Consider the following 26,873-nt stretch of genomic DNA (forward strand, 5'->3'; position numbering starts at 1 on the left):
GGCAACCTAGTAGGACCCTCTATCAACAAAAAGTTAAAAATTAGCCAGGTGTGGTGGCACACATCTATAAGTTCCAGCTGCTCAGGAGGCTGAGCTGGGAGTATTGCTTGAGCCTGGGAAGTCAAGGCTGCAATGAGCTATGATCCATGCCACTGCACTCTAGCCTGGGTGACAGAGTGAGACCCAAGCAATTAACACACAGTAGTTGCTGCGTTCAAATAGCCTTCTGTTAGTTGGGAAGGCAGACACATGTATAAAGAAAGTGTAATGGGAGTGAGGCAGGATTGTCAGGAAGGGGATCACTGTACTTCGGGTAATCTCGTTTTTTGTTTTTCATTCCTTCTAAATGCTTCCTACAACCTTCTTGACTTTTTACTTGTTAATTGTTCAGGTGTGTTTTAAGAAGAATCAGGCATCTTTTCTTAGGTTTTGAGGCAGATTTTGAAATTCAATAGATATTCCACCTTTGCATCTTAAATTAATAGGAACTACAGTACTAAGGAAGGTGGGAAAATGTCAAATACTGGGTTTTTTAATCTCCTGAATTTACCAGCTGAGTAAAGTTAGTCTGTTAGTAACTCAGCTAAGCTGATTTCGTCTTTTTGGAAAGAGACAGGACTTTACTCCTCTGCTCCCTGCCCCACCTCTAATATACAACACACATTTACAAGATTGTATCTTGGACCAGGCACAGTGGCTCATGTGCCCAGCACTTTAGGTGACCAAGGTGTTACCATCTGGAAAGTCTTGACTGCAAGTTGTCCAAGTTCTTGGCACATTGGCCATAGAATTGGACAAAATGCACAAAGCAACAGAAGACAAAGGCATAGATTTATTGAAGCACAAGTGCACTCCAGAGTGGGAGCAGGCTTCAGCAAGTGGCTCAAGAGCCCTGATTGTAATGTTCCTTGGGGTTTTTATTGAATTAAAAGAGCATGGTAGGCCAGGTGTGGTGGCTCATGCCTGTAATGCCAGCACTTTGGGAGGCCGGGGCAGGTGGATCACCTGAGGTCAGGAGTTGGAGACCAGCCTGGCCAACACTATGAAACCCTGACTCTACTAAAAATACAAAAATTAGCTGGGTGTGGTGGCAGGCGCCTGTATTCCCAGCTACTCTGAAAGCTGAGGCAAGAGAATCACTTGAAACCGGGTGGAGGGGGCGGGGGGGGGTTACTTTGAGCCAAGGTCACGCCATTGCACCCCAGCCTGAGTGACAAGAGCAAAACTCTGTATCAACAACAAGCAAAGAGCATGATAACACCCCTAAGTACCTTTAGAGGCCTCTGATAGGTTATGCCCTATGAAAATGAAGGATCTGCCCCCAACCAATGAGAGGCAGGATTTAGCCCAGAACCAGTCAGAAGAAGGATTCTGCCCAGGACCAATCAAGAGGCATCTCTCCTATGGCATATATGCAAATGAAGGTCCCAGAAAGGACCAAAACCAGATAGTCCCATTCCTGATACAGGGGAGAGAAGGTTCGGAGAGAGATGGGCCTTTGTCTCCTTATTACTTGGTCATGGGCAGGTGGGGTGTTCCTCTTAGTCCAGTTCCAAGAAGGCAGGTACAGGTTGGCCTGTACAGGTTTCCTGTTTCCAGACCCTATTCTCCTGTCTCAGAGACAGGTGGATCACTTGAGGCCAGGAGTTTGAAACCAGCCTGGCCATCATGGTGAAACCCCAGCTTTACTAAAAATGCAGAAATTAGCCAGGCATGGTGGCACATGTGTAGTTTGGATTCTATCTACTATAGAAGAAATCTGTCCTGTCTTGGGCTTTCTTTTCTGACTCCTTTTGGATAAAACATTAAGCCTGCTTTAAGGCTCAAGGCCTTTATAATTATGTGTATGTAATAGAGAAACTGTAGAAGCTCGATGTCTGTGGCTCAGAAATGTAAAATTATTTCTCCTCTCTTGCCTTTTTTCACTGCTGCCCCCACCATACAAATTTGAGCTCATGTTAACAGCCTATGTTTGGCAGTATTCCAGTTCCCAGGAGACCTTTAAACAAGATGATTATAAAACATTTTTCATTATAGGACAGACAAAGTAATCCTGTTTTCTTAATTCTGGGCCTAGCTGTTTTTGTTATTAAACCAGCATTTTGAGTAAATTCATATGTTTAACTGGTTCATGTTGCAAAGAGACATTTTTCAGAGTCAGAGAAATGAGAGGGATTGATTGTTCTTTTTTAAAAAAGAAATACTGGCCCAGCACAATGGCTCACACCTGTAATCCCAGCACTTTGGAAGGCTGAGGCAGGTGGATCGTGAGGTCAGGTGTTAGAGACCAGCCTGTCCAAGACGGTGAAGCCTCGTCTCTACTAAAACTAAAAAAATTAGGCAGGCACGGCAGCAGGCACCTGTAATCCCAGCTACTCAAGAGATTGAGGCAGAAAAATCACTTGAACCCGGTGGGTGGAAGTTGCAGTGAGCTGAGATTGTACCACTGCACTCCAGCCTGAGCGACAGAGTAAGACTCTGTCTCCAAAAAAAAAAAAAAGAAATACTATGTATTATCTCATATCTTTGTAATAATGCATTGTTTTATGGATTTATTATCTGAATTTTAAAGGCTATGCTTCCATTTTTCCCTGTCACTACTTATTATGGAATGTCATCTCATTTAGCTGCCTATTTCTGATTTCTTGCGAAGTATACATGTTTAATATTATTTTATTTGATGATAATTACCCATGTATTATAAAAGTAATTGCCTGATCCCTCAGAAACTTCCAGAGCATTTAGTGGCTGTGCTAGAAACTACTACCATTGATGGGGCTGAGAAGAGAATTAATTTGATTTGGGAGAAAAATTATTCTATTTTCTTTAAACATTAAAAAATAATTGTATAAACAAAGCAAAGAAAGGGCTTGTCAAGGTCGTTGATCTTCAAAGTTAGGTAATTTGGGGCCGGGAGCGGTGGCTCAAGCCTGTAATCCCAGCACTTTGGGAGGTCGAGGTGGGTGGATCACAAGGTCAAGAGATCGAGACCATCCTGGTCAACATGGTGAAACCCCGTCTCTACTAAAAATACAAAACATTAGCTGGGCATGGTGGCGCGTGCCTGTAATCCCAGCTGCTCAGGAGGCTGAGGCAGGAGAATTGCCTGAACCCAGGAGGAGGAGGTTGCGGTGAGCCGAGATCGCGCCATTGCACTCCAGCCTGGGTAACAAGAGCGAAACTCCGTCTCTGGGAAAAAAAAAAAAAAAAAAAACACAAAGTTAGGTAATTTGGTTTTTAAAAAAGATTGAAAAACTAATTATTAGGCAATAATAGGATCAAACTATCAAAAGCTTTGAGGTGGTTCTATTTCAGTTCCCAACCTGATGTGCATTTAAAAATATCTCTACTTAGAGTAGTTATACTGTTCATGATGCGTTGTGGATTGTTTTTAGTTAACAGCTTGGATGATAAAAGAAGCCATTATCCTTGATTTGGTGTGTTTAACTCAAGTTAAACTTAGTACAGACTGAAAATTAGTTCTAGTGTTCTACATTCATTTCCTGTTCTGTGCAGCTTGATATGTGTGTGAGCCATATGTCCAGCAGGGTTTGTAACAATATGTTATTGATGATGGAAAGGCTGTTTCATACTAAGGAAAATATACAAGATAACATATGTAGTTTATATGTAACCTTGCAGTTTTGGTTTATAAGAGATTTAACTTGTAAAGGAAATATAATGAAATCTATTGGAAATCCTTTGGAAAAGGAAAATTAGTAGTCACTTATTTGGTTTCCAGGTTTCTATGCAGTTGGCCAATTTAGGAGGGGAAGACCTCGTTACTGTATTTTTTCCAGAGCAGCTGGGAGATACAATACCATAGTTTCCAGTATACCATTGATCGAAGAACAACAGCACATACCTCCCTTGCCTGACACTCTCACCTCCTTTTCGTTCCCTCATAATTATTTATGGAAAGTACCTGTTTACTACATGTATAGCTTGTGTTGCACTTAAAGATCTGCCCCTCGCCCCAGTCTCGTTAAAGGATTTCATAGCATAATGTTGATTAGTTTAAAATTTCTTATGCAGTGGATTTGAGATGGCACTACAAAAGAAAAATGAAATATATGGGATTTTTTTTCATTTAAATGCAGCCCAGCTGATAAGCCATTACTGTGTGGTAATTGCTGACCAAAGAGACAGACTTCCTTAGTGTGCCTGTGTTTGTGTCTTTTACCACCAGAACAGACCACAGTCATGTGAAAAACCAGGCTCAGAATAGAAGTTGCATGGGCAGCTTTCTGTACAGATAGTTCTAATAAATTACAACTACATCTCCCAAAGAAACTTTTATGCTTAAAGGTATATTTTCTGTAATACCTAAGAAACTTTAAACAGAGAAATCTTCTTAGCTTGCCTTAAATCATTTCCTTCAAAAGGTATTGAGTCCAGTTGTTTTGATCTGAAAGAACTTCTGAAAGAGACTTGTCAATGTTTTCTGAATCCTTATGATATATTAATCATAAACCAAAGCAATACCCTTTATTTCTACTCTCTAGATAAAGTGTTTTTCAGCTGAGGTTACACATCAGAATCACTGTGGAGCAATGTTTGCTTCCACTTCTAGAAATTCTGACTCAGTAGGTAAGAGGTGAAGTCGTTGCATCTGATTTTGTTTTGTTTTAAGTTTTAAAGAAATTTCTGAGAGATACACTTCCAGTTGAGTTTCACTACCAGCTTATGTTTGAATTGGTGGCACACGTTATTTCATAAAATATGGAGGTGAGTTTCATTCATAGTAGTTCTGTGGCTTTACAAAGAGGAACTCAAAAAGTAGCTAGAAGGAAATCTTGGCCATAATAAGAATTTGGGTTTTGAAAGAAAACAATCTAAACCCCCTCCTCTTTTTTTTTTTTTCTGTTTGTTCTAAAGAGAGAGAGAAAAAAAGCAGGATACATGTACAGAACATGCAGGTTTGTTACATAGGTATAGGTATGCCATGATGGTTTGCTGCACCTATTGACCTGTCCTCTAAGTTCCCTCCCCTCTCCCCCAACCCCAGCAGGCCATGCTGTGTGTTGTTCCCCTCTCTGTGGCCATGTCAATGTTCAACTCCCACTTATGAATGAGAACATGTGGTGTTTGGTTTTCTGTTCCTGTGTTAGTTTGCTGAGGACGATGGCTTTCAGCTTTATCCATGTCCCTATAAAGGACATGATCTCACTTCTTTTTATGGCTGGATAGTATTCCATGGTGTATATATACCACATTTTCTTTATCCAGTCTATTACTGATGGGCATTTAGGTTGGTTCCATGTCTTTGCTATTGTAATAAACATACATGTGCTTCTGTCTTTATAGTAGAATTATGTATATTCCTTTGGGTATATACCCAGTAATGGGATTGCTGGGTCAAATGGTATTTCTGGTTCTAGATCCTTGAGGAATCTTCCACAATGGTTGAACTAATTTACATTCCCACCAACAGTATAAAAGTGTTCCTATTTCTCCACAGCTTCATCAGCATCTATTGTTTCCTGACTTTTTAATAATCACCATTCTGACTGGCATGAGATGGTATCTCATTGTGTAAACCCCCTCCTCTTTACAGATGAATAAGCTAATCCAGAGAAGCTAAGGAATTTGCCAGAGTTGAAAGCAGAAGCAAATACTAGATCTAAGACTGACTTGAGCTCTTTCTACACTAGAAACTTGGACCTTGTCCCTCTCCTAGAAATGCTTCAAAACCACTCAGTGGTTTAGAAGTTGCTTTGAGCATCCCAAAGCCTGCCAGTGTGTTGTGAGGTCTCAGCGTACTTAATAAAAGCAGGAACTCCTAATTCTTTAAAGTTCCTAGATGGGAGTTATGGGTGACATTATAGTTAGAAATTATAGGTATTACTCAAAATGCTTTTATGACTTTGTTGTAAATATGGAAACTTCTTGCAAAAGATATCTAGATTTGATACTAAAGATTATTGAGAACAAGATCAGTTGTCTCATTTAAACTGAACCTTAAGTATTGGCAGCAAGTGTAGGAAATTATGCCAGTATTATATTTCTAAGCAAGCCTGGCTTTTAGCTTGTACTTTAGGAAGAGGATATTATGCCCAGATTTGCAATTTAACCAATGAATGGAGTGATATGTTTATTAATTTGGATTAGAGTTGGCTGCTTTTAAAAAATCCAAATACAAGTAGCTCAGTCAAGGTGGAGATTGATTTTTCTTTTTGATAAAAGAAAGTCCAGAGGGGGCCGGGCGCGGTGGCTCATGCCTATAATCCCAGCACTTTGGGAGTCTGAGACGGGTGGATCACGAGGTCAAGAGATCAAGACCATCCTGGTCAACATGGTGAAATCCCGTCTCTACTAAAAATACAAAAATTAGCTGGGCATGGTAGCGTACGCCTGTAGTCCCAGCTTCTCGGGAGGCTGAGGCAAGAGAATTGCTTGAACCCAGGAGACGGAGGTTGCGGTGAGCCAAGATCACACCATTGCACTCCAGCCTGGGTAACAAGAACAAAACTCCTTCTCCAAAAAAAAAAAAAAAAAAAAAGTCCAGAGGGAAGAAAAGTCCAACATTGGCATGGTTACTCCACAGCCATCAGGGACTTGGGTTGATCTCTTTTTTGCTTCACCTATTCTTGGCACTATTTTATATCCTCAAGATGTCTGGTGATTCTAATTGGCTTCTGGGACCTTTAGAGGGTCACACCTTTCATTCTAGCCAGCTCTCTTGAAAGAGCTTTTTTAGAATTATATACTCAGAGGCCAGGTGTGGAGGCTCATGCCTGTAATCACATCACTTTGGGAGGCCAAGACAGGCAGATCACTTCAGGCCAGGAGTTCAAGACCAGCCTGACCAATATGGTGAAAGCTCATCTCTACCAAAAACTAAACAAAAATTAGCCAGGCATGGGGACACGTGTCTGTAGTCCCAGCTTTGAACCCAGGAGACGGAGGTTGCAGTGAGCTGAGATTGTGTGACCGCACTATAGCCTGGGCAACAGAGCAAGACTCTGTCTCAAAAAAAAAAAAAAAAAGAATTAATATACTAATTTCTGCTTCCATCTCATTGTTCTTTCCTAATTTTCAAGGAAGATTGTAGTTATAACTGGGCAAGTTGCTATTTGCAACAATGAGAAGTTCTGGGCCAGGTGTAGTAGCTCATGCCTATAATCTCAGAACTTTCAGAGGCTGAGGCAGGTGGATCACTTGAGGTCAGGAGTTCAAGACCAACTTGGCCAACAAGATGAACAAGATGAAACTTCGTCTTTACTAAAAGTACAAAAATTAGCCAGTCATGGTGGCAGGGGCCTGTAATCCGAGCTACTTGGGAGGCTGAGGCAGGAGAATGGCTTGAACCCAGAAGACAGAGGGTGTGGTGAGCTGAGATCATGCCACTCTATTCCAGCCTGGGCAACAGAGCAAAAGAAAAAAAAAATTATTTTGAAAGAATGGAAGCTGAGCATTGTGGCTCACACCTGTAATCCCAGCACTTTGGGAAGCTGAGGCAGGCAGAGCACAAGGTCAGGAGATTGAGACATCCTGGCCAACATAGTGAAACCCCATCTCTATTAAAAATACAAAAATTATCTGGGTGTGGTGCTGTGTGCCTGTAGTCCCACCTACTTGGGAAGCTCGGGCATGAGACCCTCTTAGACCCAGGAGGCAGAGGTTGCATTGAGCCAAGATCGCACCGATGCATTCCAGCCTGGTGACAGAGCCAGACTCCATCTCAAAAAAAAAAGCGGGGGAGAGGTATGCCTGTAATCTCAGCACTTTGGGAGGTCAAAGCAGGAAGATCAGTTGAGTCCAGAAGTTCAACACCAGCCTGGACAACGTAGTGGGACCTCATCTCTGGAAAAAATTTTTAAAACTAGCCCAATGTGGTGGTATGTGCATGTGCTACCAGCTGTTTGGAAGACTGAGGCAGGAGGATTACTTGGGCCCAGGAGGTCAAGGCTGCAGTGAGCCATGGTCACACCATTGCCCTTTAGCCTGGGAGACACAGTGAGACCCTGTCTCAAAAGAAAAAAGGAGAGGGAGAATGGCTATTGCGCATGGAAACAGCAGGCTCTGCCACAACCTGCCTTGAAGAATATAATATTTGTATTAGGAAATGACATTTTAGTGGCATCAAATCCTTATATAGGAGATAAATGTAAAAGATCCCTAAACTGAGGCTGGGCACGGTGCCTCACGCCTGTAATCCCAGCACTTTGGGAGGCTGAGGCGGGTGGATCACGAAGTCACGAGATCGAGACCATCCTGGTCAACATGGTGAAACCCCATCTCTACTAAAAATACAGAAAATTAGCTGGGCATGGTGGCGCGTGCCTGTAATCCCAGCTACTCAGGAGGCTGAGGCCGGAGAATTGCCTGAACCCAGGAGGCAGAGGTTGCGGTGAGCCGAGATCGCGCCATTGCACTCCAGCCTGGGTAACAAGAGCGAAACTCCATCTTAAAAAAAAAAAAAAAAAAAAATCCCTAAACTGCATTTACCATGTGTCTGATTAATAAAAGCAGTGAATCTCTAGGACAGAATGTTCTGCTTTGGATGTCTCAGCAGGAGTCATTGGAAACAACTACTGGGTTTTGTATATTTTTAAAAAAACTGAAAAATGACGTCTTCAAAACAACAGAGAAAAAAGACACATTCAGGAGGCTGAGGCAGGAGAATGGTTTGAACTTGGGGTCGGAGGTTACAATGAGCTGAGATGCACCAGTGCACTCCAGCCTGGGCTACAGAGTGAAACTCTGTCTCAAAAACAAACAAACAAAAAAACACTTCACGTTAAATCCTTTTCTGTTTTGGAGATAGGGAGAATCAAAACAACCAAAAGACAATTGAACAGATATTTATTGAACGATCAGGAGTAATGTTTATTGGAGGATACAAGCTAAGACTAAACATATTTAAAGAAGGCGTTCAAGTTGTTTAGGATTTAGGCTGGGCATGGTAGCTCATGCCTGTAATCCCAGCCCTTTGGGAGGCTGAGGTGGGTGGATCACTTGAGGTTGGGAGTTTGAGAGTAGCCTGGACAACATGGTGAAACCCTGTCTCTCCTAAAAATAGCAAAAAAAAAAAAAAAAAAAAAAAAAAAAAAAAATTGTTGGACACCATGCCTGTAATCTTAGCTACTTGGGAGGCTGAGGCACGAGAATTGCGTGAACCCAGGAGGCAGAAGTTACAGTTATCGCGCACTACACTCCAGCCTAGGTGTCAGAGTGAGACTCTTTCCTGCCCCCCCGAAACGTTGTTTAGAATTTAATGGATCAAGATAGACTAATACAATATATGAAATGGTTATTAATTCCAAATATACAAGAACTACCCTGGAAAGAAGGATGTGTTACATGTACATCTGCCTATATGCCACCCATACAAATAAAAAGGGAATGGGGCTGGGAACAGTAATCCCAGCCCTTTGGGAAGCCTGTAATCCCAGCACTTGGGGAGGCCAAGGAAGGAGGATCACTTGAGCTTGGGAGTTGTTCAGGACCAGCTTGGGTAACATAGCAAGACCTCATCCTTACAAAAAATAAAAAACTTAGCCTGGTGTGGTAGAGCGAGCCTGTAGTCCCATCTGCTACTTGGGAGGCTGAGCTTGGAAGATTGCATTGTCTCAGGAGGCAGAGATTGCAGTGAGCAGTCTCACCACTGCACTTCAGCCTGGGTGACATTGAGACCTTGCCTCAAGTAAAAAAAAAAAAAAAAGGGTGGCAGGAGTGGGAGGATGGAGATAATTTTGTTGTCTAAAACACTTGGAGGCAGAAGCGAACAATAATCTACAACATACAACTGTAGACCACTATATATATAAATATATAAGATGGAAATGTTTCTGCTCTATGAAACAAGATAATTTTTTAATGTTCTGTAATTTTTTTTTTTTTTTTGAGACAGTCTCGCTCTATTGACTCAGCCCACTGCAACCTCTGCCTCCCGGGTTCAAGCTATTCTCCTGCCTCTCAGTCTCCTGAGTAGCTGGGATTACAGGCATGTGCAACTAATTTTTGTATTTTTAGTAGAGACAAAGTTTCAGCATGTTGGTCAGTCTGGTCTCGAACTCCTGACCTTGTGATTCACTCACCTCAGCTTCCCAAAGTGCTGGGGTTACAGGCGTGAGCCACCATGCCTGGCCTCTGTAATCTTATTAATACCTACTATTCTCATGGTACCAGTTATATATTTAGTGAATGCCTCATATTTACAATGTACTTTATAAAGGAAATTTATTAACAATTTGCCACTTAGGTGAAAAAGTCTGGATTTTGGCTTCTTAATAGCGATGAATTTCAAATCTGGGGAAAACCCAGCCTTGTGTTTTTTCCCCTTTTTTCTTTCATCAATACTTATTAGCAACCAAACACTTAAGTGTCTGTTGGCTTTTCTCCAGCTGATAGAAAACAAAAAACTACAGAGACTGCCTGTGAAAGAGGGCAAGTTGTGCTGGCCTAGGGCCAGGCTGCACTCTCTGTGATCTTGCCTCTTCAATCGGAGTTCTCCATAGGGCAACAGTTGCAAATAGCCCATGTGGCTATGGCAGTAAGTATAGGGAGTGCTCATGAACCAGCTAATGTAAAAAGTTCTGTTAGCCAGGCTTTTGATCTCAGTGAGCCATCCTTACAGCCTTTTATGATACTCTACTCTCAGGCATCCTCTGGGAAGATTCAATGGACCAGGGACTATTCTCTATCTTATATAGCAGTGAAAGTGTTTTTGGCACTGTGGTATTAAATAACTAAATAACTACTTACTTGGACATATTGTTCAATGGCTTAGCCTGTCCTACCATTATTAGTTCCCATTAAAGCTGTTGTGCCAAGTTTAAGTTTCCAGTAGGGACTATGAAAGAAAATGGAAATCTCACAAACCGTACTTTTAAAAATATTCAGTGCTAAAACCGTTATCTCATATTTTGGTTTTTGTGCCTCCCACTCTGTACCCCCATTTCCCCTCTGCTTTCAGGTGAAGGTCTCCCACAGGTGTATTACTTTGGACCATGTGGGAAATACAATGCCATGGTACTGGAGCTCCTTGGCCCTAGCTTGGAAGACTTGTTTGACCTCTGTGACCGAACATTTACTTTGAAGACGGTGTTAATGATAGCCATCCAGTTGGTAAGTTGGAATTATTGCTCTAGAAGAGAATAGGCTGGTTCCTCAGCCACATCCTTGTGGGCCTTTTGGTGATTTATTAGCTGTAGTGACACATCAGGAATTAGTACTCACAGGCTTGATGGCATTCTGGGAAGCTGGCTGGGGCAAAAAAGGTAAACTCAGAGAAGTCACACTACATCTGTAGTTTGCTCTATTTTAAGACTTTGCACATTGGAACAATGCTCTGCCCTTAACTGGACAGGAAGCATAGAATTTAGATTTGGGAGAAAGAGGATGATTAGGTGGAGTTGTAAAAATGCAAATAATTTCTTTGATTTTGTCTTGTTTTGTTTTTTGTTTTTGAGACAGGGTCTCTGTCACCCAGGCTAGAGTGCAGTAGCATGATCATACCTCACTGCAACCTCAAATTCCTGGGCTCTGTCGATTCTCCTGCCTCAGCCTCTCAAGCAGCTAGGACTGCAGGTGCCATGCCAGCTAATTTTGTAAAAAATGTTGTAGAGACAGGCTTCCGCTATGTTGCCCGGGTTGGGCTAAACTCCTGGTCTCAAGCGGTTCTCCCACCTCAGCCTCCCAATATGCTGGGATTACAGGCATGAACCACTGCATTCAACCTATTTATATGTTTTAAACATACAGCTGTAAGGCTTTGTCATGTCCTGTCTCCCTTCACTGTTGCAATCAAGAAAAGATTGACAGTATAACCCATTGCACTAACACTCAGATTCAAAACTGTGTGACCAGGAATTTGCTGTAGTTCTCTGACCTCCAGTTCTCTAAGAGAAAAATTTCAGCTGAAGAGGTAGCTCTTGTAACTCTTATCAAATTACATACCAATACAGTTTAAGAAGCAGTTCCTGCAGTTTCTTTGAGAAGTTTGTCACAGCCTTTGGGGAAGGATGTAAATGTATCTTTATTTGTTTAAAATGGTAATGGTTGCTTCTACTGTCCTATAAAAATTTGGAAATGTTAGATAATTGACTTTGACTTTTGAGCCCCAAATTTAAATGTCTGAACTTTTCTTTCTGTACTAAAAGTAAGTAAAAAAGCTTAGTAGATAGAAATAATACAATTTGAAATAATTTTATGATTATTCATGGTGGCTCATGTCTGTAATCACAGCACTTTGGGAGGCTAGTGTGGGAGGATCGCTTGAGACCGGGAGTTTGAGACCAGCCTAGGCAACATAGTGAGACCTCATCTCTGCAAAAATAACCGTAAAATAAATGTAAAATAACAACAGTAATGAACTGTTTCAGCCAAGTCAGCCAGGCACATTAGCTTGTGCCTGTAATCCTAGCACTTTGGGAGGCCAAGGAGGGCAGATCACCTAAGGTTAGGAGTTTGAGACCAGCCTGGCCAAGATGGTGAAACCCCCTCTCTACGAAAAATACAAAAATTAGCTGGACATGGTGGCATGTGCCTGTAATTCTAGCTACCCATGAGGCTGAGGCACGAGAATCGCTAGAACCCGGGAGGCAGAGGCTGTACTCCACCCTGGGAGACAGAGCGAGATGGGCTCATAAAATGAACTATCTCCCTGTCTCTCTGCTTCTAATTAGCTATGTGATATCAGGTCAGTATTAACTTCTCTGGGCCTCACAACAATGAAAGCTGGTTTAGGTAGTCTTCTCCAGCCAAGGATAGGAAGATGTGGGTAGGAGGTGAATATGGCAGTGGCATTTGTCTCAAAGGTCACCAACAGTTTGATATCCTACCTGGGAATACTTCTTTTCCCTCAACTGCTTAATTTTCTGAAATAACGTATAAACAATTAATTTACATTCATCATTTACAAATTGTGACATTAAGAGGTAAAATTGAATTATCATTTTAGCAGACTTGTACTATCCCACTGTCTTTTCCTAGTCTTGATATTTGTTAATGTATATAGTTATAACAAAAATATTTTTTGGTTTACAAGTCAGTAAAGTGACTCTGGGTGGTGAAAAGGAGATGAATTTTACTGTTATTTCAGTAATTAAAACCTTGGTCTGATAAAAAAAATGTTTTGATGTATTTTCCTGATACACTTCTTTGAAGTATTTCCATAATTTGTTTCTCTTTCAGCTTTTTCGAATGGAGTATGTACACTCAAAGAACCTCATCTACCGAGATGTCAAGCCAGAGAACTTCCTGATCGGCCGACAAGGCAATAAGAAAGAGCATGTTATACACATTATAGACTTTGGACTAGCCAAGGAATACATTGACCCTGAAACCAAAAAACACATACCTTATAGGGAACACAAAAGTTTAACTGGAACTGCAAGATACATGTCTATCAACACGCATCTTGGCAAAGGTGTGTTTATTTTCTGCTCCATGAAAGGGGCAAGTCATTAGAACAATTTGTTTTTCTAGTAACACTTATATCCTCATTGTGCATTACAACTTGTGGTTTTTATTGCTTCACAAGGTTAAGTGATTTTTATACATGAGAAGTTGAGATGATAAGTTAATGACTTCAAAGAATCCTATAGACTATACATAGGTTCTTAATCCTTTACACTGTGTTTCCAAATGTTTAGTTTCTCAGCAGTGTAGTACTTAAATTATTGTAAAAAGAGGATAGCATTTTAGTGAGTTTAGTAATGAATTTGGTATTTGCTTAGGTATGACCCCATATATAACAGCCCTGAAAAGGCTATCAGGCTGAAGTCTGCAGTGGGGAAGAGTGCCTCACTAAAAATGGAGTAGACTTCTGTTCACTGGACATAGTTCTACACAGAAGTCTTCAAGGAAGAGCTTATGTCTTATGCAGTGAAAATATACTGGCTTTACCATGAGTCTTGCATTTTACTCAGGATAAACAACCGCACAAATATTTTGAAATGCTCTAATCAAGGCAGAAGACCTTACTTGTGAGGAACTAGCCCAAGGGGGAGAGTATTTGTCAGAGAAGCCTAAGGAACAGTGGGGAGACCAAGCAGGCAGAACCCTGGGCTTGCCTGCTTCTTCAAAAAAGCCTCCCTTTTTTATGTTTCATATATTGGGCTTCCATGCAAGATTCTATTTGAAGAAAAGACTCCTAGATGATTGGAAAAAAGCATGTTTGAAAATCAACATTCTAGAGAGTAGTCAAACAGAATTATTATCAGATTCCATACTCCTAGACAGAAATAATTATGAAATATTTTTAAATATTAATGAACTATTACACACTAATATATATTTCATTTATTTTTTCGAGATGAGGTCTTGCTCTATCACCCAGGCTGGAGTGCAGTGGCGTAGTCTCAGCTCACTGCAACCTCCGCCTCCTGGGTTCAAGTAATTCTCCTGCCTCAGCCTCCCAAGTAGCTGGGACTACAGACATACACCACCATGCTCAGCTAATTTTTGTATTTTTATTAGAGAGGGGGTTTTACCATGTTGGCCAGGCTGGTCTTGAGCTCCTGGGCTCAAGTGATTTGCCCCCTTCAGCGTCCCAAAGGTACTGGGATTACAGGTGTGAGGCACTATGCCCAGCATATTTATTTTCAGGTACAGGATCTCACTCTCACTCAGGCTGGAGTGCAGCAGTGTGATCATAGCTCACTATAACGTCAAATCTAAGCTCAAGAAATCTTTCTCATCCTCCTCAGTGGCTAGGGCTACAGGGGAATGCCATCATGCCCAGCTAATTAAAAAAATTTTTTTATAGAGACAGTCTCACTATGTTCCCCAGGTGGGTCTCAAACTCCTGGTTTCAAGAGATCCTGTTGCCTCAGCCTCCCAACATACTTGGATTTTAGATGTGAGCCACCATGCCTGGCCTGCACATTAATAAGTATTAAAAGACTAATGTAATATCTACTAAGTTGCCTTATTGAGTAAACTACATAGGTTATTCACCTGAGGAATTCAAGTGATAGTGAAGAGTAAAAATGACATTACAAAGTGATACAACTTGATTTGAAATTATAATGTTACCAGGATTTTTCAGTAACCACATGGAAATCCTCACTTAAATAAATGTAATACTTTAAAATTAGACTAGAAGTCCTCTGGTACTTATTATCAGCATTACTTTGGACAAGTTACTTCATCTCACTGAAACTCATCTGTAAAATGAGGGTAATACTTCACAAGGATATTTTGAGGGTTGAATGGATAATAAATGTCAAAGCACCATGCCCAACATAGGTCTCTTGCATGGTGCTCAGTATCCCCTTCTTCCTTCATAATGACAAGTAATTTTCCTTTTTACAAGGAAACAAAAACTATATCTTAAATAATAAAATTATGATAGTGTGGTTTAACTGACAAACTCTAGAAGTTGTTTTAATGCCTGCTTCCTGGGCTCAGCCTTTGTGTACTAATTATATTGTTCTAAAGAGGAAAGTTCACAACAGACAAGGGATGGATATTCATGTTCTGTTTGTTTGAGATACAGAGTAATGGTTAAGAAAAAGGATGCAAATCCTGGCACTCTTACTTAATAGCTATGTAATTTTGATCCAGTATCCTTCCTCCCTCAGCCTCAGTTATGTCATGTATAAAATGGGTGTGATAATTATCCCTGTAATACACAGTTCTTTGAGCTAGTGTATGTAAAATGTTTAGCATAATGCCTGGTAATAGTAAGGTCAATGTGTATTCTAATTATCCTGATTATTATTTATCCAACAAAATATGTTTTAAGCATCTACTGCACATCAGACTGTTTCATCTTTTGGTGTACTGCCATTCCTGCTGGAACTTTGAGTTTACTCCCAGACTTGGCTTACTGAGTACCAGAGTTTTTCAAGTGAAATCTGACCTGTCATCATATTTTGTGTTCTCCACATTACAGAGAATACATACAGGAAGTTGCCACCCCTTTCTCATGTCTCAAACAATAGAGGTTTTCATAGGAACTTTGATTCTATTGGTTTTTAAATGTGTCGCGTTTTTTGTACTGCAATGAAGAAGAAAGGACTGGGATGTGTATTTTCAAATGGCTTTAAGAAAATCACTTCTTAATTTTATGGAGGAGGAGAACAAGAGAAAAAGCCTCCTAAACCTTACATTAGTTGCCACATCAGAGTAGCCACACTTAGTCCATTTTGTGTTGCTATAAAGGATTACCTGAGACTGGTTAATTTTATTTAAAAAAGACCTTTATTTGGCTCAGAGTTCTACAGACTGTACAAGAAGCATGGCACTGGCATCTGCATCTGGTGAGGGCCTCAGGGACCTCACGCTGCTTCCACCCGTGGTGTAAGGGGAAGGGGTGCTAGCGTGTGCAGATCACATGGGGAGGAGGATGCTAGGCCCTTCTCACCAACCAACTTTCTTGGGAACTCACCCCCAAGGGAGGTTATTAATCAGTTAATGAGGGATCCAGCCCCATGACCCAAACACCTTCCATTTGGCCCAGTCAGAAGAATTGAAGAATTTTGTGTCCTGCTGGTCTCGCTGGTATTGGAAACCTTTCTTCTTTGAAAATGAAAATATTCTACATGAAAAAAATGAGGGCATATGGAAATAATGAATTGGACAAGTCTGGAGTGTTCAAAGGCATATGAAAATAAAGCATGCTCTGGTTTTCACTCTTTTTTTCTTTTCTTTTCTTGAAAGGCCTTAATGGCTTTAAGTTACCAGATTATTTTAGGATTTTAGAGCTGGAAAATGACTTTTCAAATTCTCCAGATCAGACACTTTATTTTCAGATGAGAAAACTGAGACCAAAAGGAGGCGACTTGGTCATGCTTAATTGCACTGGATTAAATTAGTGGAAAGGATAAACAAAGATCTAGATACCTAAATTGTTGAGCTAAATTGATTTAGGTACCCTTATTTTAGGTACCTTATTTAGGTATCCTTTTTGATTTAGGAACCCTTATTTTTCCTGTTGTCCCATATTCTACAGTTCTTTTTCCTCAGGATTTGAAAAGTTACTTTATTACTTATTCCAGTGAGTTTAAACAAATTTTTAATCTCATTTTATAATTTTGCTGTTAAGAGAAATCTTTTTTCTGTAGGCCTGATCAATATTGAAAATGTGGAGAGTTTCGCCCTCTAGTGCTCAACTGTCTAAAATTCAAACATTTGTCAGTGAATTCTTAATAACCAAGGGGCCTCTTGACAGAAAGTGGATATACAAATGGAGAGGCAATTAGTAGATGTGATACAGTATGAGAAACTGTTTCTCTATCTACCCTGCTTCCTGGGTGGCCTCCACTCGCCCTGGTTCTTTACTCTTTTTCATTTGTGCATCTTTAGGTTCTATTCACAAACTTTTTGTATAGCTGCTTTTTTGTTATCAGTTATGTATATTTTATTGCAAATTTCAGACAAGCCGCATAGACAAAGGATTCTGATGGTCTTGTTGTTTTATTTCATTCTTTTAAAGATTGTTTTCACTGATGTATACCAACTTAGTTTTATGTTATTTATCTCTGTCAGGATACCCGTCCCTCCCATTAGTGACCATTTTTTTAAAAACTCCTTCAAATCACTATTTAGAAAGTTGTCTTTTCTTTTTATCTACCCTGTAGACTACTATTTATTAATTTTTATGCAAACTCCCTGTGAGGCAGCAGTTAAACATGTTGCACTTCTGTATTTTGAGTTAGCTGAGCAGCTTTCTCTGGCTCTCTTGGGTTTTGCTTTCTGTACAAAGAAAGCACAATCAAGTTGAAGGGAGACTGTTAGTCTTGCTTCTGTAATTTATTCTGACAAAGCCCTAAACTTGATTCTGAAAAACAAACACATTAACTGTCTGGTATGGGCGAGGTTTGGTGGCTCATACCTGTAGTCCCAGCTCTTTTTGAGAAGCCAAGACTGGTGGATTGCTTGATTGGCCCAGGAGTTCAAGACCAGCCTGAGCAACATGGCAAAATCCTGTCTCCATAAAAAATACAAAAAGTAACCAGGGGTGGTGGTGCGTGCCTATAGTCCCAGCTACTCTGGAAGTTGAGGTGGGAGGATCACCTGAGCCCAGGAGGGCGAGGCAGCAGTGGCCAAGATCATGCTACTGCTCTATAGCCTTGGCAACAATGTGAGACCTTGTCTCAAAAAAAAAAAAAAAATAGTCTGAGAATGAACGATAATCGGCAAATTCAAAATGAATACATTGGGCTCAGTGCATTGGCTCACATCTATAATCCCAACAGTTTGGGAGGCTGATACATTAGGATTGCTTGAGTCCAGGAGTTTGAGACCAGCCTGAGCAACATAGCAAGACTGAATCTTACCAAAAAATAAAAATAAATAAATTAGCCAGATTTGGTTCCACACACTTATATTCCTAGCTACTCAGCTGAGGCAGAAGGATCCCTTGGGCTAAGGAATTCGAGGCTGCGGTGAGTCATGATCGCACCACTGCATTCCAGCCTAGGCAATAGAGCAAGACTCTGTCTCTAAAAAAGAAAAAGTAATGAAGGTAGGTACTACTTAGATTCTGTCTAACAGTCAAAGAATGTGTAGGATGTTTTCTGAGATAAGTTGCAGTTTTTTATTAACTATTTTGCAGTTCTTTGTCATCTTCATCTTCCCAATTAAAAGGATAGAAAAACCCAGCAACTTGTTTCAGATACACTTCCAGAATACAGGGACTTTGATTTTTTGTTTTATTTTGTTTTGGTATGAGGTCTCATTATGTTGCCCAGACTTATCTCAAACTCCTAGGTTGAAGTGATCCTCTTACCTCTTTTTTTTTTTTTTTGAGACAGAGTTTCGCTCTTGTTGCCCAGGCTGGATTGCAATGGCACAATCTCAGCTCACCCCAACCTCTGCCTCGCAGGTTCAAGCTATTCTCCTGCCTCAGCCTCATGAGTAGCTGGGATTATAGGTATGCACCACCATGCCTGGCTAATTCTGTAATTTTAGTACAGACAGGGTTTCTCCATGTTGGTCCGGCTGGTCTCAAACTCCCGACCTCAGGTGATCCGCCTGCATCAGCCTCCCAGAGTCTGGGATTACAGGCATAAGCCACTGCACTTGGCCTCACCTCAGCCTCTTAAGTAGCTAAGACTACAGATCTATCCAGCTTTACCCATCTAATTTTGAGGGGACCTTAGTAATAAATTTTAAAATGTTCTTGAGGTTATGGGACATGGTACAAATTGAATAGAAACCAAGAGAGTATGTACTGATGTTCATTGATAGGAAATAATTTATAAGTGTTCATTTTTATGATGAATAAAAAGCACTAGGCACGTATACTAGCCATTTTGCAGCTTGTCTCTTTGCAGGCCTACCCGGGATGGACTATTTTAACAGTTTGGGTTGCTTAATCTGCTGCTCACTCCCTGGTGGTAACTAAAGGGTAATTGTAGCCCATATACTGGAAATAGCATTTCATTAAAATCTTCTCACTTTCAGGAAGGTGACAGCATTGAGTGAGGGGTGGTTATTCACTGTTTAGTGATTTGTGTTTGCTTTTAATTCAGGATTTGCTCTTTTCTCTTGATATTTACTTACCATCAACAGATCTAGACAAAGGAAGTACACATTGGTTTTGGGTTTTGATCTAAAATACTATCCTTGGCTTAAATATGCAAATAATTAATAAGCAGAGCCTTTCCAGAGCCGAAGGGTTTCTGAAGAGATTACTCGGTTTTGAACCTCTTTCTGCTTTAATAACTGCAAACATAATGTGTGATCTCTCTTCCCTTTTAGAGCAAAGCCGGAGAGATGATTTGGAAGCCCTAGGCCATATGTTCATGTATTTCCTTCGAGGCAGCCTCCCTTGGCAAGGACTCAAGGTATCCTTGAAAGTATTCAGTGGAGGGCTTCGTTTCAGTGCTCAGTTGTTAATGAAGGGGCCTCTGGCTTCATGTATTTAAGAAATGCGTAGGAGGCTGGCCAGACAACGGTGGCTCATGCCTATAATCCCAGTAATTTGGGAGGCTGAGGTGGGAGGATTGCTTGAGTCCAGGAGTTTGAGATCAGCAACATAGACCCCATCTCTATTTAAAAATGAGCAATTAAACACACACACACACACACACACACACACACACACACACACACACAAGATAATTGGCTATGGAGATAAGAAAACAGGCTAGTTACATTAGTCTACATTATAAATGCTCTTCTGGGCTTTGGAAGCTGTTTTGTTCACATTTGTCTTCCCTTCCTTGATTTTAGATTTTCCATGATCTTTTTCCTCATTTCCTCTCAGCCTTGACAGTGCTGCTTTTGTCTCTGTGTTGGTATTCCTCCTCCACTACTGTGATGTAGCAGGAGGAGTGTTCCCAGTATGTCAGGGAATTTCTGGAACAAATTGATGATAACAGCTGCTATACATTTTACCAGAAAGGTCAGCAGGGTGTGCTCCTTAGGAGAACTTAGAAGATATTTGTTTATCTTATGTAGGCTAAGGACCCACCTGAACTAAAATGAAAATCCAGGATTAACACTGCTGTTCAAGTATATTGAATAAATGCCTATTCAGACAGTAGCTGTTCATTGCAAAATGTGTAGAGTTTAAATAGCCTTCCATAGGTAGGTGTCAGTACAGTAGCAAAATGTCAGTTTACTATTACAATTATGAGCATTATCATCACTCTGTGCCTTTGGCTATTTGTCCAGGAAACGGTGAGTTTCAAACCCGTTGTAAGTCCCATTAGTGTCTTATGAGACTTTTTTTTTTTTTTTTTTTTGAGACAGGGTTTCGCTCTGTCTCCCAGACTGGAGTGCAATGGCGTGACCTTGGCTCACTACAACCTCTGCCTCAGCCTCCCTAATAGCTGGGATTACAGGTGCATGCCACCAAGCCCAGCTAATTTTTTCTGTTTTTAGTAGAGACAGGTTTCACCGTGTTGGTCAGGCTGGTCTGAAACTCCTGACCTCGAGTGATCCGCCCATCTCGGCATCCCAAAGTGCTGGGATTACTGGGGTGAGCCCTCATGCCTGGCCCAAGACATATTTTTTGGTTATAATTTATTTCGACATGTTAATATAGAAAGAAACTTAGTAGTTTGGGGTACTCCTACACCCTCTCTTCCAGAAAGGCAGGATGGTTCGTTTTGCTGTGCTTTTTAGAAGACTGTCCTAAAAAGTAAGACTTTACTCATTCCCTTTTAGATTTTATTTCTTCACTCTTAAATTCTTCTCCTCCTGTCATCTCCACATCATATACATCTTCTCATTGATATTTATAGCTTTCATATAGAATTTCACGTCAAACTTGGTCATCATACAGCCAAACAATGCTTTAGTGTATTATTAATTGCTTGAAACTTTCTTGTTGTCTATAAATCATTTTTGTGGTCATTGTAGATATAAAATTTCTCCTAATTACTTCAGAACACTATTGCTTAAGTCTGAGTGCAGCAAGCTAGGTAAAGCCTGACAAGAATTCCTTAGGATCCCACCATTGGTCCAGGGTTCGGAAGTCCTCTGGCTAGCACTCTGAGCATACCAGACTTGGGCTGCTTTTAACTGACATACACCAAACCTGTTAGCCATGGCGGTACCGTAGAAACCTTTTTTTTTTCCGTCTGGAAGCATGTTGTCAAAGGACATTTTTTCAGTTACTGTTTTTTTTCTGTTTGAAGTCTTCAATATATATGTAGTAGAATTTTCCCAACCAGGATTAGCAATACTTTCAGAGCTGATCTAAGAGAGAATGCTGAATCACATTGAATTATGGTGGCCATGGGAGATTACTGAATTTTGAAAATACCACCACATAATATTACTTTCTTATCCTAGCCACACAACCATTATATTTGATGGTGTTTATCTGAGACTACTAAATAGTTTCACAAGTAAAATTTTCCAGAACACAGCAGATGTTTGTATATATCTAAATATATATTTTCTACTACATTTCTTATTTGTTAGTATTAGAAAAAAAAATCAAGGCCAACAAATACTACGAATTTGAGTGCAGCAACCACTGTCTCTAAAAACATATCGAATCTCCAATGCTTAGGACCTCTTTTCAAATAACTTTCTCTCTTTACTCTCTACAGGCTGAAACATTAAAAGAGAGATATCAAAAAATTGGTGACACCAAAAGGAATACTCCCATTGAAGCTCTCTGTGAGAACTTTCCAGGTGGGATGCTAAAAAGACATTCCAGTCAGTGTGATTGAGCTTTGAAAGCAAGTAGAGTTCGTGGCTGGGTATCTTGAAATAAGGGTGCTGTTTAGCTAATAAACATTTCCTTTCGTGTTACAGACCAAAGTAGATTTTATCACTTTTATTTGGTCTATAAAAAAAACAGTGTCAGGTCGTCTGTATAAATAACCCTATTGTGGCCTAGTGCTTCCCCACAATTGCTATGGAAAGCATGCAGCTAATGAGCATGGCCTTTCATCTCTTTTCGAACAGAGGAGATGGCAACCTACCTTCGATATGTCAGGCGATTAGACTTCTTTGAAAAACCTGATTATGAGTATTTACGGACTCTCTTCACAGACCTCTTTGAAAGGAAAGGCTACACCTTTGACTACGCCTATGATTGGGTTGGGAGACCTATTGTAAGTATCTTGTTTTTACCTCATTACCTCCTTTCTCCAACCAGCCCTGCCTCACACCTTTACTTGTCGGTCTTTCTGCTTGAATCTTTCATAAAAATCTTCCTTTGATTGTAGACTGTATATTTACCAGCCTTTTCAGGGTGTTGCCATAGGTTGTTCTTACTAGTTCAGAAGTAGGAAGAAGTTACGTATTTTTCCTAGTCATATAGGAAGATAATAACTTGTATGTCCTGTGATACCGGAATTTGAGCCAGGTTAGGAAAAGTTTCATTTGAATGATTCTGAAGTGTTTTTTGTTTGTTTTTTTATTTTTTAATTTGAGACAGAGTCTCACTCTGTTGCCCAGGCTGGAGTTCAGTGATGCCAATCTTGATTCACTGCAACCTCCGCCTCCCAGGTTCAAGTGATTCTTCGGCCTCAGCCTCCCGAATAGCTGGGATTACAGGCACGCACCACCATGCCCATCCAAGTTTTGCATTTTTAGTACAGATGGGGTTTCACCGTGTTGGCCAGGCTGATCTTGAACTCCTGACCTGCCTGCCTTGGGCTCCCAGGTGTGAGCCACCACACCCGGCCCCATGATTCAGAACTTGATGCTACATACACTGTTAAGGTACCTGTACTTGGCCTCGGTAGGAATGGAACCCAGCATCATAGGAAGCTTTTGGACTTGTTCTGGTCAGAGGTTCACAGGGCCATACAGATATCACTGGAGGATGGTTTTTTATTTTTGAAGGTAAGCTACTCTCCAATGAACTATTTAATATAAAGGGAGGACCAGGCTTCCTCCCTTTTGCAGATGAGCAAGCTGAGAAGACAAGACAACTTGAAAGTACTCTTGGTAGCTGAAAATAATTACTACTCTATTAGAATTATAATGATTCTGTCCTTTGCACATGCATCAAGGTGGACCTGTTTCCCCCATTTGACTTTTTGTTTCATTTTTCCAGCCTACTCCAGTAGGGTCAGTTCACGTAGATTCTGGTGCATCTGCAATAACTCGAGAAAGCCACACACACCGGGATCGGCCATCACAACAGCAGCCTCTTCGAAATCAGGTATGTGTTGATCCTTCATTCTTTCAGACACTCCCCTTCTTCATGGCTAATAATAAAACCCAAATTCTTCTTCAGTTTCTCTGCTTTAATGTATATACTGAAAATAAAGATCAAATGCTTGCCATTTCTTACAGGTGTAGTATGACTTTCAAGCAACCCTCAAGGCATATATAGTTGCACTGAGATGTGGCCAGGTGCCTTATATGAAGCATCCACTCTAAATTAGAGTCTGTCCGAGTGTGGTGGCTCATGCCTGTAATCCCATCACTCTGGGAGGCCAAGGCAGATAGATCACTTGAGCCAGTAGTTCAAGACCAGACTGGGCAACATGGTGAAATCCTATCTCTACATAAAATACAAAAGGTTCGTTGGGCATGGTGGCATGTGCCTATAGTCCCCTCTACTTTGGAGGCTGAGGTGGGAGAATCACTGAGCCCAGGAAGTCAAGGCTGCTGTGAGCCGAGATTGCTTGTGCCTTTGCACTCCAGCCTGGGTAACAGAGTGAGACCCTGTCTCAAAAACAGAAAAAAAGCGAGTATGGGCCTGTCAGAGTCTGTTGGCTGAAGGGTGACCTAGCTACAAGTTAGGGTCTGAGGCATCTACCATAGGACCAAAAGACCTGTTGGAGGCTACTTGGGCACAGTGCCTATGGAGTAGTCCTGCTTGGTAAGGAGCAGTTTAAAAAAAAAAAAAAAAAAAGACCTGTTGGACATGCAGGATCTATCAGGTAGCCCACTTTGGATCTCATCTACAGTCTAAAGCTCTTGCCAGGTCTGATTGTTCCTTGCTGGTTATGAAGGGTAGGTAATTTGGACTTCTAGCTGACTTGGGCATGATATGGAACTTCCACACCACCCCTTGTTCCTCTGCCTGGGCAAATTATAGAGCTGGTCAAGATTTGAGATGGCCCTGCAATGAAGACTCAGCTTTGCTTTAGGACACTCTAGAGAAGGTCATGCCATCTGTCCTGCAGTGTTCATTGTTTGGAAAACTAGTGGTCTAAATGAGGCACATCTCTCAGCTTAAAGACAGATGAGGCAAACACACACCAAAAAAAAAAAAATAAATCAATCAACAAATTTGCTATTTTTAAAAAGGGCTTATATATTTGGGAAGTAAATATGACATGGGATTTTTATCTTTATATTAAATATGATGCCAAGAGAAAAACAGAGACCACAGTAGGCAAATAAGCAAAGCATAATAAACAGATTATGTATTTTAAAAATAATTATCGCCAGGCGCGGTGGCTCAAGCCTGTAATCCCAGCACTTTGGGAGGCCGAGGCGGGTGGATCACGAGGTCAAGAGATCGAGACCATCCTGGTCAACATGGTGAAACCCCGTCTCTACTACAAATACTAAAAATTAGCTGGGCATGGTGGCGTGTGCCTGTAATCCCAGCTACTCAGGAGGCTGAGGCAGGAGAATTGCCTGAACCCAGGAGGCGGAGGTTGCGGTGAGCCGAGATCACGCCATTGCACTCCAGCCTGGGCAACAAGAGCGAAACTCTGTCTCAAAAAAAAATAATAATAATTATCACACAGCAAATTGGTTTATTTCCTTTCCTTCTGACCTCACTTTTTTGTATTAACAACATTTTTGCAAGAAAATACAAAAACATTTATTTCACAGATGCACATGTGCAAGTATATAGGTTAAGAATAGTATATACAAACACACACACACACACACACATGTACAGTGGAGTACACCCACAAATATATTTCTCACCAGTAAGTATATGCTTTTGACAAACTCTGTGGCTTGGTGGGTAAGAAAAAGTATATAAAGGAAGGAAAGCCATGTACTAGAGAGTAAATATAAAGGAGGCAATAGGTGGGCAAAAAAGAAAGGGTTTAGCAAACTGTGGGCACTAATTGGCTCCGTAGTCACATCCTTTAATTAAAGTAGTTGTCTAAGACTTATAATTTGACTGACTTCTAGTTTGACAGCCAAAGACTGTTGACTTCTGCAGTTCTCTCCTACTTCTCCCTTTTTAAAAGCTAATAGCTAGTACAGATGAGAGCACAGTTAAACTGACACATTGCTGTTGATTTTGCAAACTGATACAGATTCCCTAGAAAGTAATTTTATTTTATTTTTGAGATAGTGTCTCACTCTTTCACCCAGGCTAGAGTGCAGTGGCGCAATCTTGGCTCACTGCATCCTCTACCTCCCAGATTCAAGTGATTCTCCTGCCTCAGCCTCCCGAGTAGCTGGGATTACAGGTGCGCACCACTATCCCTGGCTAATTGTCATATTTTTAGTGGAGATGGGGCTTCACCATGTTGGCCAGGCTGTTTTCGAACTCCTGACCTCAGGTAATCCACCTACCTCAGCCTCCCAAAGTGCTGGGATTATAGGCATGAGCCACTATGCCTGGCTAGAGAACAATTTGATGAAGTTATTTTCCTATCTGATAAAATACCTTATTTCTTGAAATCAATCAATGAAACAACCCAAAGTATAGGTTATGTGCACAAAACTGTTGCATTGTCATTGATAGCAAAGATATAGAAATAATCTACCTACCTACCTATAAATACATGGTTATAGATCTACTTCACATCCTTTATTGAATAAACTGGATTATAGTAAACTGAGTTGGAGGGGATAGGGAAATAAGCAGAATCAATTGGAGGAGATCAAAATATTAACAGAAATAGTGTTGGAAGTGTAGTAATATATTCTAAAATATTCTAAATGAAGATTTATTACTCTATAATGAAAAATGAGACCCAGTGGCATGTCTCACACCTGTAATCCCAACACTTCAGAGGCCAAGGTGGGTAGATCACCTGAGGACAGGAGTTCAAGACCAGCCTGACCAACATGGTGAAACCCCATCCCTACTAAAAATGCAAAAATTAGCCAGTTGTGATGGCGCATGCCTGTAATTCCAGGTACTTGGGAGGCTGAGGCAGGAGAATGGCTTGAGTTGGGGAGGGAGAGATTGCAGTGAATTTCAGTGTACTTTCCAATGAAAATTATCTGACCATGGTATATAATTATTTTAGGAAAATCTCATCTGTATTTAACTAATATGCTTATTTTTGAAAAGTTGAATCTTGAATATCTCTCTTTGATACATATTTTTTTTCTTTTCTTTCTTTCTTTTTTTTGAGAACAGATTTCACTCTGATGCCCAGGCTAGAGTACAGTGGTGCAGTCACAGCTCACTGCAGCCTCAACTTCTTGGGCTGAAGAGATCCTTCTACCTTAGCCTCCTGAGTAGTTGGGACTACAGGCTCATGCCACCATGCCCAGCTAATTTATTTTTTTTGTATTTTCTGTACAGACAGTTTCACTGTGTTGCCCAGGCTGTTCTCAGATTCCTG

At 40.8% G+C, this 26,873-nt stretch overlaps 1 protein-coding gene across 7 annotated transcripts in view; it reads left to right on the plus strand.

Annotated features, from left to right (window-relative positions):
* The window catches only part of CSNK1G1 (casein kinase 1 gamma 1), a 197,648-nt gene that overhangs the window by 132,640 nt on the left and 38,135 nt on the right, over positions 1-26,873 (plus strand). For 6 of the 7 annotated variants that reach the window (XM_074392832.1, XM_010351633.3, XM_010351634.3 and 3 more), the window contains exons 5-10: positions 10,922-11,073; positions 13,141-13,375; positions 19,660-19,745; positions 21,966-22,050; positions 22,327-22,475; positions 23,426-23,533. In XM_074392832.1, the coding sequence (XP_074248933.1) occupies positions 10,922-11,073; positions 13,141-13,375; positions 19,660-19,745; positions 21,966-22,050; positions 22,327-22,475; positions 23,426-23,533 (815 nt within the window). The remainder of the gene's footprint in view (positions 1-10,921; positions 11,074-13,140; positions 13,376-19,659; positions 19,746-21,965; positions 22,051-22,326; positions 22,476-23,425; positions 23,534-26,873) is intronic. The other variant, XM_074392834.1, reaches the window with a different exon arrangement.

Source organism: Saimiri boliviensis, chromosome 2 (genome assembly GCF_048565385.1).
Source record: "Saimiri boliviensis isolate mSaiBol1 chromosome 2, mSaiBol1.pri, whole genome shotgun sequence".
NCBI lineage: Eukaryota > Metazoa > Chordata > Mammalia > Primates > Cebidae > Saimiri > Saimiri boliviensis.